Raw genomic sequence first — 12,002 nt, 5'->3', positions numbered from 1 at the left:
GCCTGAGAAAAGCAGTACCAGCAAAGCACAGGGTGGTGGGACTTGGTGTAAGCAGTTTAGGTAGCCAGTGTTGGCACTGTGCTCTTTGGAGTTAGATTATGCTGAAGAGTAGGGGAGGAAAATGGTACCAGCCAGCTCCTTTGTGCCTAGAGAGGGGAGTTTGTATCTGCTGTCAGGGAAGCCCTCCCAGAAGAGCAAATCATTTCCCCTTGTGTGTCCTAGGTGATTTTCAGGTTGCTATTTTCACAGTCTGTGTCTGGGTTGCTTGCTTGGAGCTGTGCAGTACACTTTAGGTTCTATCCCAGCTAGGTCAGCTGAGTTTTAAAACCCCAAACTTTAGGGACATGGTGTAGCAGGGACCTGCACTGGTCTTCTGGGAAGGGTCTTGCTGCACTGGGATTGAGTCAGGTTTGACCTAGAAAGGCAGTTACACCAGAGTGCAGAAGTATGAGATTTGGGGCAAAGCACACTAAATGGCCAGTGTCTGGGTTAGCCATCCTCAGCAGGTGAATATGTGTCTATGCTGGAGGGGTAGAGGAGGGAAATTGTGCCTACTGGCTCCTTTGTGCCCAGAGAAACAATGCCACCTCTCTCAGATGCGCTCCAAGAAAAGGGAGCCATCTCTCCCAGTGTTTCGCAGGCGATCCACAGATCGCACTGTCTGCCTCTGGGTTACCTACTTGTCTTCTCTACAGGATCACTGCAGTGCCCTCTGGACTCCACACCTGCCATGCCACAAACCTTTAAAACCCTAGTCTTTGAGCCCCGAGGGTTGCAAAACTAACAAAAATCAGCCCCTCTCATTTTGTCAGTGGCTTTGGGGAAAGTGTTTTATTTGTGTGATCCCGTATGCATTCTCTCTCTTGCCTCTCTCTGTGACCAGAACTCCCTCCCCTCCACAGCACTCATGATCCATTTCTTCCCCAAAATGTCTCTGCACTCCCTACCTTCCATGGTGTGATCTCTTCTCTCCCTCTAGTTGTGCAGTTTGTTCTTTCAGTGTTCAGATTTTCTTGGGTATTCAGAATGATTTGATATTTATCTAGCTGTGTTCAAGGGATGAGGCAAACCTAGGGTCCTCCTACTACACCACATCTTAACTACTCCCTGCTGTGTTATTTTTTTAATGTATTTTCCTTTTACATGTGTTACAAACACAACAGAACATTGCTATTATTTTTGTGTAAATAATGTCTTTTATATGTGTGTGTGTGTGTGTGTGTGTGTGTGTGTATATATATATATATACATATACACATCACTATATATATATGTAGCAATGAATTTACCATATGTGGTGCTTTTTATTAATTTGTGTAGACCAATATTTCAATTTAGTATCCTTTTCCTTCTTCCTAATGGAATTCCTTTAACGCTTCTTTTCATATGTCTTCTAGTGATGAATTCTTTTAGCTTTTGTGTGTCTTAAATATTTTCATTTCACTTTTGCTTTGAGTATATTTTCATTACATAGAGAATCTTGGTTGATAGTTTGTTTTTTCAGTACTTCAAAAATGTTGCTTTACTATCTTCTTGCTAATTTATTTCCAATAAGAACTCCCCAGTTACCATTATCTTTGTTCCTTTAGGCTCTTTACAGCTTTTGGCTACTACATATAAAGCTGCTATCAACATTTCCGTACAGGTTTTTGTAACAATCTAAGTTTTGGGGGCACATGGATGGCTCAGTTGGTGAAGTGGGCCACACTGGGCTCTACCCTGCTGGCATGGACCCTGCTTGGGACTCTCTCTCTCCCTCTCTCTCTCTGCCTTTTCCCCACTCATGTGCCCTTTCTCAAAAAATAAACTTTTGAAAATGTAAGTTTTAATGGCTTTCTTGATAAATACATGAGATATTTGGGTAATATGTTAAGTTTTATAAGAATCTGACAAACTGTTTTCCAAAGTGTCTAACATTCTACATTCCCATCAACAATGTATGAGCAATCTAGTTTCTCTGAACCCTCATTAGTATTTGGTGTTCTTTTTTTAAATTTTAGCTATTCTGAAAGGTGTGTAGGGATATCTCATTACGGTTTTAATTTGCATTTCCCGGATGGCTAAAGATTTTAAACACATTTTAATGTGCATATTTGCTATCTGTACATTCTCTCTGGTGAAATATCTGTTCAGGTTTTTCACCAATTTCTAATTAGATTGACTTTTTTTAAATGTTTATTTATTTTTGAGAAAGAGAGACACAGCATGAGTGGGGAAGGGGCAGAGAGAGAGGGAGACAGAATTTGAAGCATGCACCAGGCTCTGAGCTGTCAGCACAGAGCCTGATGTAGGTTTTGAACTCATGAACCCTGAGACCATGACCTAAGCCAGTCAGCCGCTTAACCGACTGAGCCACCCAGGTGCTTCACATTGACTTTTTTTTAATGTTTGTTTTGAGAGACAGAGAGAGAACACCACACAGGAGTGAGAAGGGGCAGACAGAGAGGGAGACAGAGGATCCAAAGCAGGTTGCGTGCTGATGGCAGACAGCCCAATGCAGGGCTCAAACCCATGAGCCGTGAGATGATGATCTGAGCTGAAGTTGGATGTTTAACCCACTGAGCTACCCAGGTGTCCCCAGTTTGACTTTTATGTTGAGTTTGAGAGTTCTTTATATATTATAGGTATTAATCCATTGTTGGATATATGGTTTGTAAATATTTTCCCCAGTCCCTGTCTTTTCATCCACTTCACATGGTATTTACAAAGCAAGATCAGTTTCAAGTCATTACATTTTTCTTTTATGGATCATTCTTTTGGAGTCAAGGCTAAGAACTATTTGCTTACACCTAAATTCCAAAGATTTTCTTTTGTTTTGTTCTAAAAGTTCTATAGTTTCATATTTTACATTTAAGTCCACAGTCCGTTTGAGTTAATTTTTTTTATAAGTTGTCAAGTTTAGGTTAAGTTTCATTATTTTCCCCTATAGATTTCCATTTTCTCCAGCATTTGTTGAAAGGCTATCCTTCCCCTATTGAATTGCTGTTGCATCTTTGTCAAAAATCAGTTGGACATTTACATGTGGCTCCAATCCTGGCTTCTCTGTTCTGTTTCATTGATCTATGTGTCTATCCCTTCATCAATACTACATTGTCTTAATTACTGTAGCTATATAGTAAACCTTCACTTGGGTAGACTTAATCCTCCCACTTTATTCTTGTCAAGATTGTATTAGCTATTCTAGGGCTGTGCTTTTCTATATAAACTTTATAATGAGCTCATCTGTCTCCAAAAATCCTTAGAGAGATTTTGATAAAAATCTCATTAAGCCTATAGATCCACTTAAGGAAAAATGACATAATTACCATTATATCTTTAAATCCACAAGATCAGTATGATTCTCCATTTATCCAAGTTTTCTTTGATTTCTATCATATACATTTTATAATTTTCATTATAGAAATGTCAATCCTGTATGTGGTTTGGGAAGTATTCAATTCACATTGGAGTGATTATAAATGGAATTGTGCTTCTTCTACCTTTAGTTTCTGCAGGTTCATTGATCTATAGAAATGAGATTAATTTTTGGGTATTGATAGTGTATCCTGCTTGTGTGCCAAACTCACTTATTAGTTGCGGGAGTTTTGTTTCTGCATTTCTGCCTTTCCAATATTCATGCCTTTATTTTTTATTGTCTTATTCTAGTGGCTAGAATTTTCAGTTCTATGTTAAATAAGATTACTGAGAGCCTTATTCCAGATCTTAGAATAAAACCTGTAGTGGCTCACCATTAAGCATGATGTTAGTTGTAGGATTTTTGTAGATGTAGATTTTTGTAGGTGTAGGATTTTTTTTAGATTTTATCAAGATGAGGTAACTTGCTAAGAGGTTTTGTCATGAATGGGCAGTTTTCTTAGCCTGTTGACACTGATTTTTGAATTGTTGAACCAGCTTTGCATACCTGGAATAAATCCCATCTGGTCATGGTGTATAACTTTTTATACAGTGTTGGATTTGATATGCTAAAATCTTGTTAAGGATTTTTGCATCTAAGCTCATGAGACACATTGGTCTGTTGTTTTGTTTTCCTTTCTCCCTCCCTCCCTTCTTTTCAGTCTTTTTCTTTCTTCCTTTCCTCTCCACCTCTTTCCCACCCCACTGTTTGTCCGACTTTGGTGTCAGGGTAATGTAGTCATAAAATAAGTTGGAAACCTATGTCTGTAAAAATTTTATGCTTTTTCACTAATTCCAATTGAATTTTCCTTCAAACCCTTGAACATATGTGTAATAACTGCTTTAGAGCCCTTGTTTCCCAATTGCATTTATCTAAAAAAATTGTTTACTATGGCCTTTTAAGCATAAGTTGCATTTTTGTGTTTTTTAGCATGTCAAATATATTTTCAAAAATCAACTTTTTTTTTATTTTTAAGTAGGCTCCATGCCCAATGCAGAGTCCAATGCAGAGCTTGAACTCATGACCCTGAAACCAAGACCTGAACTGAGATCAAGAGATGGACACTTAACTGACTGAGCCACCCAGGCACCCAACTTGGCAGAGGTTTATTTACATATAAGGGAATAAGCCCATATAAGAATATAGTATAATAAATTTTGACAAATGTAAACATTTGTGTAACCAAATTCACAACAAAAACATAGAACACACCCAATACCCCCAAAAGTTCAATTTTATCTCTTCTCATTTATTCCTTACCCTACTTAGTCCCATGCAACCATCGGTCTGCTTCCTATCACTGAAGATCAGTCTATTCTAATTTCAAATCAATGGAATCATACAGTATGTGCTGTTTTTATTTTTTTACACAGCCCATTTTTGTGATTCAAATATATTGTATCCATAGCTTATTCACTTTCATTGCCAAGTAGTATTCCATTTTGTAGACATGTCACAGTTTATACATTTATTGACTGTTGATTGGTATCTGGGTTTTTTACAGTTATTATTATGAATAAATTTGGTATGAACATTCACATACTTGGTTTTTCCAAAGTGATTATATTTTATATACCCACAGCAGTGTATGAATTCTGCTGCATGACATTCTCAACAATCTTTAATTTTAATCATTTTAGAGCATAGAGTGGCATCACATTGTGGTTTTCATTTGTATTTCCCTAATGAATAATGGTAACATCTCTTCATGAGCTTGTCATCTATTTGTCTTCTTTGATTGTGTCCAACTGGATTGTCTGTCTTATTGTTGAGTTATATGTGTCCTTTATATATTATAGATAGGATATTTTCAATAGATGTGCTTGGCAAACATCTCTGTGACTAGCCTTTTCATTTTCTTTTAATTTTTTTTAATATAAATTTATTGTCAAATTGGTTTCCATACAACACCCAGTGCTCATCCCAACAGATGCCCTGCTCAATACCCACCTTCCCCTCCCTCCCACCCCCCATCAACCCTCAGTTTGTTCTCAGATTTTAAGAGTCTCCTATGGTTTGGCTCCCTCCCTAACCTTTTTTTTTTTTTTTCCTTCCCCTCCTCCATGGTCTTCTGTTAAGTTTCTCAGGATCCACATAAGAGTGAAAACATACAGTATCTGTCTTCCTCTATATGACTTATTTCACTTAGTATAACACTCTCCAGTTCCATCCACGTTGCTACAAAAGGCCATATTTCATTCTTTCTCACTGCCACGTAGTATTCCATTGTGTACATAAACCACAATTTCTGCCTTTTCATTTTCTTAACAATGTCCTTTGAAAAGTAAAAGTTCATAATTTTAATGAAGTCAAATTTATTTTTTATTTTATAGTTAATATTTTAAAAGTCTGTTTAATGAACTTTTGCTAAACCCAAAGTAACTAAGGTTTCTCCTGTTTTCCTCTCCTCAATAATATTGCATTTTTTGATCCATGAACATGTTATATTTGCCCACTTAGGTCATCTTTAATTTTTCTCAGCAATGTTTTGTAGTTTCAGTGCACAGATCTTGCACATTTTTTAGTTCAATTTATCCTAAGTACTTCATAATTTTTAATGCTATTAAAAATGGTATCTTAAAATTTTCTATTTCTGATTGTTCGTTAGTAAAAATAATTGATTTTTAACATTGACCCTTGTAGCTTGCAATCTTGCTTAACCTTTTAGTTCCTGTAGCATTTGTGTGGCTTTCTTAGGATTTTACAATCACATCATTTGTGAACAAAGGCAGTTTTTACTTCTTTCTTTTCAATCTGTAGACATGTTTTGACTGCATTACTGCAATGGCTAGAACCTCCAGCACAAAATAAAATAGAAGTGATGACAGCAGAAATACTTGCTCTTTTTCCATTTAGGGAGAAAATTTTGTTTTCACAAGTTTGTTTAAGATAACCTTGATCAGATTGAGGCATTTCCCTTTTATTTCTAGTTTGTTGAGAACTTTTATGACAAACGGATGTTGAATTTTCTCAAATATTTTTTCTGCATCTACTGAGGTGAACATATAATTATTCTTTTTTAGTGTGATAATAAAATGAGTTAACACTGAGTTTTCAATGTTAAACCAGTCTTGCATTTCTGGCATATACTCCTCTGGTTATGATGCATTGTCCTTTTTAGATATTGTTTGGTTTGACTTGATAAAAATTTTAAGAATTTTTTCACCCATGTTCTCGAGGTTTAGGAGTATGTAGTTTTCATGTAATTCCTTTCCTATTTTGTTTTGAGATAAGGTAATGCTGTGCTCTTAGAATAAGTGGGATGTTATTCTACTCTATTGCTACATTTTGCAACAGCTTGTGTAGAACAAGTACTATTTCTTCCAGAAATGTTAGGTAGAATTCACCAATAAAGCCACCTAGGCCCGAAGTTCTGTTTGTGGGAAAATTTCAAGCTAAAATTAAATTTTATCATTAGATATAGTGCTATTCAGATTTTCATCTCTGCTTTCGCCTCTCTAAATTCTCTCTCCTCAATTTAAGAATACTGGGTTTTGTATGGGTTTCCTGGCTCACATGTTATTTCTATGCAGTAAGTTTGGGCAATCACAGGGCTTACCTCATTGTTTCTCTTCTTTCACGGACCTATGTTGTCTGTTGCCCGCTCTCTGAAAAGTACTGGTCATTGTATGTTACCCAGTGTTTGAGTTGTTAAAAGTTGGAAGGCAAATCTCCTCTACTTCTTCATGGCCAGTTGTGGGAGTCAGAATTCATTTTTATTCATTCATGAAACATGTTTTTTGCTACATATATAATTCTGAATGATTATTATTTTCTCTGGCCAATGAAGATACTATCCCACTGTTCCATTACCTCTGTTGAAAAGACACTTGTTAAACTTTAACATTCCTTTGAAAGTAGTATGTTTTTAACTTCCAATTCTTTTAAGATTTTCTTTTTCTTTGATTTCTATAGTTTTACTCTGAAGACACTAAAATAATTTCTTTTACTTTACCTTGCTTGAAATTCACTGGGCTTCTTCAATCTGTGGATTGGTATCTTCCAATAGGTCAGAAAAATTCTCACCCTTTATCTCTCCAATTAACTTTAGCCCATTCTTCCTTTTTCTCTAGGACTCCAATCAAAGATATATCAGACATTCTCATTGAATCTTACCTTCTTCTGTATTTTCCACAATTTTTTTCTCTGTGCTATATCAAGGAAAATTTATTTTTTCTTTCTTCCAAATTTTTATTTAAATTCTAGTTAGTTAACATATAGTACAATATTGGTTTCAGGAGTCGAATTTAGTGATTCATCACTTACATATAACACTCAGTGCTCATCATGACAAGTGCCCATTTTATCCCCATCACCCATTCCCCCTCCCCACTACCTCTCCTCCCATAACCCTCAATTTGTTCTCTATAGTTAAGAGTTTCTTATGGTTTGCTTCTCTTTTTCCCCCTTCCCAAATGTTCATCTGTTTTCTTTCCTAAATTCCACACAGGAGTGAAATCGCTTATCAAAGATAATTTCTTCCACTTCTTTCTCTTTTCTGCTATGCATAGTTAACTGCCAAACATGTCCACTGAGTTTTAAAACTTTGCTTACTGTATTTTTCATGTAACTCTATTTAGTTCTTCAAATCTGTACCACTTTTTAGTTTTTCTTTCCCTGCTAGTATTTTCCAGTTTGTTGATCATTTTTTAAACCCCGTAAGTAAGTAGAGTGGTTTTTTTGAGTAATCTGTACACTCAGTGTGGGACTAGAACTCACAACCTGAGATCAAGAGCCACATGCTCCACCAACTGAGCCAGCCAGGCACCCCCCAAACCCCAGTGTTTTCCTTTTTTTTTTAAAGTAGGCTCCACACTCAGTGTGGGGCTTGAATGCATGACCCTGAGATAAAAAATAATATGCTCTACTGATTGAGCCAGCAAGGTGAACCTCTTAAACCCAGTAAGTATAAAAACACATCTCTGATAATTTTTTTAAGTTTATATATTTTGAGGGGGCAGAGGGCAGAGCGAGAGGGAGAGAAAGAATCCCAAGCAGGCTCCATGCTGGACACAGGGCCTGACCTCACAACCATGAGATAGGACCTGAGCTAAAATCAAGAGCTGGACACCTAACTGACTGAGCCACGCAGACACCCCTGATAAATCCAAATCTAAAGTCTGTGCAAATTTTGTCCCTATCCCCCAACTTGTATTACCTTGTGTACTTTTTATCTTTGACTCTGTGTCCATGATTGCGCTTCAAAATTTACTTTTGGTGCTTTTCAAGACCCAAAATAAATGTCTTCCTTCAGAGAAGTATTGGGATGGCTTCTGCATGGTTCATGGGGGGAACTTCCAGTTGGGAACCACCTCAAATTATATTTGAGTGTAAAGTTACCTGGCTCACTCAGATTCTGATGCTTTAGGTACAAAATCAGTTTAAGTCCTGTTTGAGGTCACAACTTCCTAAAATTTTTTTTGTCCTTTTCTTTTTCTATAGTCCCTGAATTTGGGGCTGGGTTTAGTTCTAGTTCTCTGTTATTGTGAAGATGTAAACTTTTGGAGTCCACCTTAATGTAGGATTTCCTATAAGATTCTCCAACCTGAATGGGCACTTGTCTTTGCCTTTTACCTCCTTTGCTCCATGAGCCACTGTATCAAAGTGGGAGGTGTCAGACACTTTCAGGTCAAAACTGCCTGTTTCTCTCCATGTTCGCTCAGCTCTGGGTTAAGGTTTTCCACAAAAGTTTGGCCTTGCAATTCATCTTCTGTATTTTCAGATGTATATTAAAGACATGCACATGTAATCTTTCAAGATCCATCGGCAATGAGGTGATAAAAGGTAGAGTATTTTTTAACTTATGAGAAAAAAACCCCTTTATTTAGCAGTAAAAAATTTTCAGCAGGGAGGTTAATTATAATGGTGTGTGATATTCCTAAGAACAGGAAATCTCTGCCAAATTCTTAATGCATTAATGCTAAATATACTTTTCCTAATTGAATCTGTTCTTTTTCACTCTCCGGAGGAAATAAATTTTTAAAAGCCCAATGTGCTGCTAATAGCACAGTTTTAGGCCTGGAACTAATTTGACCCTGGCCTTTTATGCAAGTGACTTCATTCATGTTACAACTCAACGTCTTTGCCTGTTAAGTGGAGATAATACTAAATTATCTTCATTGCTCTTTCTAGTTCTAAAATTTTTATGAATCTATAGATGCTTCCACATTTCACCTCAACACCTATAATAGACCTTATGAAACAATAATAGTCCTCTTCCCACTGGCACAATCCTTCCATAATAACAACCCAGAGCCACTTGCTACCAATTGACTGGAGATGGCACAAATCCTATTTGTCATCTCTGTTCTTATCTTCTGAAATATGGTTAGACAACATTTCTACTGTGTTATATCTTTAGTAGCTTTTCTAATAGTTCTAATAGGCGAAGAATTAGAAAACAACTCCCTAAAAGATCATTCTCATTTTTTGGGATTGTAGAAAATTCAAGTGTAGAATTCAAATTCTTCTTTGGAAAAAAAAATAATGGAAATCATCAGGTAAACCAACACACAGAAGTATTCTCAGGTCATTATAAAAGCATTCTATTAAGTGAAAATAAGCATAAGACAACTGATAGTGTACTTCAGGTAGAGAATATAAATTTTAATAGTAATATCATAAAATAAACAAACATATAAAAATCAAGTATTTAGTTTTGGATGTTAGAAATAATATACATAATAAACTCAGCACAGTCCTGATAGTGCTGCAAGATAAGATTTTACTGTTCAAATTACAGATTATGCCAATCGGGCTGCTCTGTACTCTGGGTTTCAAAAATTATGCTTTTATTACTAAAAGCATCTGGACTTAAGACATCTCTAATGAAACCTGGCATATTGCAGTCGAAACTGTGTGACCATCATTTTAATGACCATAATGGAAATAAAATAGGCAAACATTTCCCCCCTTTGGAATATTAGTTACCCAAACTGTCACAGTATCAAAATAAAAATGATTCTTTTCTCCTTTTTCTGTACTGCCTTGGAAGCATATACATGAGAGGAAGTTAAAGCAAAAAGGGCAACTTTATGATATATGCTATGTCGATGTTCAAATTCACAGACTGATTTTTAGATATAATATTCCTGATTCTGGTCCTTAAAAAGAAACAAGTAATTAACCAACTTTTTTCAATATCAGGAAATAAAATTTTGCTATTTTTCCATAATCAAATTTTTCAATGATTTCTAAGACCATTTCTATAGCCTGTTCCACTGAACTAGTTCAGGAGACACACTGGTTGAAAAAGGACTGAGAATATAAACTTTAAGGCTAAAAATTCCATCTTTAAAATGTAAAAATTTAAATAGAGCCCTTGACAAGGTTATTATAATAACACCAAATTTCTGGCTATGAAAACATGTAGACAGAAAAAAAGGTCATGCTTAAACATTTAAATGAAAAACCAGAGGCAAGTCTTTCATAACTTAAGTAATTCTTTCAACCTAAACACACTTGCTGAAATTGAAAGTTACCTTACTGCACTGGTAAATCTTTTTCAAAACCATTAAGTCCAGTTCTGGATCAATGTCTCTTATGCTTTGGTTGGATAATTTAATAAATATTCTGTAAGAGGTAACTATAGAACTTAATGAACAAAATAAAATAGATAAAATACTAGAATCTTAATTGAAAAATGGCATGTTTCTCCATCTTTTTCATGCAGTCAGCATGCCCACCTTAAATCTGATATTTGTATAAAATTGCTATATTTCCCACTGCAGCTTGTTTTTCTGATGAGCCAAATGTAAATGCTTTCATACAGTTGAGGATTAAAGAATTTTCCAATAATTATTCATCATTATCTGTAGAAAAGAAAAAAAACTAGTTCACTTCATTGCAAATCAAACAGTATAAATCTTCTTAGCAAAAAACTCATTCTTTTTCATGTTAAAAGAGCTTTAATGTTTAAATGTAGCTTTTATTTAATATCACTTAATATTATTTAATATCACATACTCATTGTAAAATATGCAAACAATACAATGAAGAATAAAGTGGGAAATAAAAATCATCTATAAGGCAGAAAACCAATGTTAGTAATTCTATGTAAATCTTGTTATATTTCTTCCTTAAAGCACATAATGGATGGATGAATGGATAAGTAAGTGCTAAAGCAAGATTTTAAAATGTTAATGGCAGAATTTAGGTTTAGATATGTGGGTGATAAATGTAAACTTTCAACTTTTATATATGATGAAAATTTAAAATATGTTGAGAAGGAATAAATCACAGATATACTCCATGTCAGTTTCAGTGTGTGCATATTATTTTATTTTATGGATAAGGCATAATTAAATTAGCCATTTCTACTTATAAACACTTTGGTTGCTTCCAATTTTTCTTTATTCTAAAAAAAACACTGTTGAATGAATTAAACAGACTGCTTGGTTTAATCCTACACAATAATCACTATGTTCCACACTCTAGCAAAGGTGATCTTTTGTTAAAATCCAAGCATCAACTCAAATCACTGCACTGCTTAAATCCCTTCACCAACTCCCCACCACCCCAGCATAGAACCCATGTTCCTTATGTGGATTGCAAAACCCTTCATGATATGACCTTTTAAATATTTCCAGCCTTATCTACTTTCATCACC

The 12,002-nt window shown here is 35.4% G+C and overlaps 1 protein-coding gene across 1 annotated transcript in view; it reads right to left on the bottom strand.

The window, feature by feature from the left end:
* Positions 1-9,979: 9,979 nt before the first annotated feature.
* Positions 9,980-12,002, bottom strand: part of NEK1 (NIMA related kinase 1) — a 219,655-nt gene continuing 217,632 nt past the window's right edge. Inside the window, exon 35 of the mRNA XM_058720925.1 lies at positions 9,980-11,205. Within this exon, the coding sequence (XP_058576908.1) occupies positions 11,192-11,205 (14 nt within the window). The 3' untranslated portion in view covers positions 9,980-11,191. The remainder of the gene's footprint in view (positions 11,206-12,002) is intronic.

This window comes from Neofelis nebulosa, chromosome 3, assembly GCF_028018385.1.
Source record: "Neofelis nebulosa isolate mNeoNeb1 chromosome 3, mNeoNeb1.pri, whole genome shotgun sequence".
In the NCBI taxonomy this organism is placed as follows: domain Eukaryota; kingdom Metazoa; phylum Chordata; class Mammalia; order Carnivora; family Felidae; genus Neofelis; species Neofelis nebulosa.
Note: the sequence above shows the minus strand (reverse complement) of the source record. Positions and strands in the feature narration are given on the sequence as shown.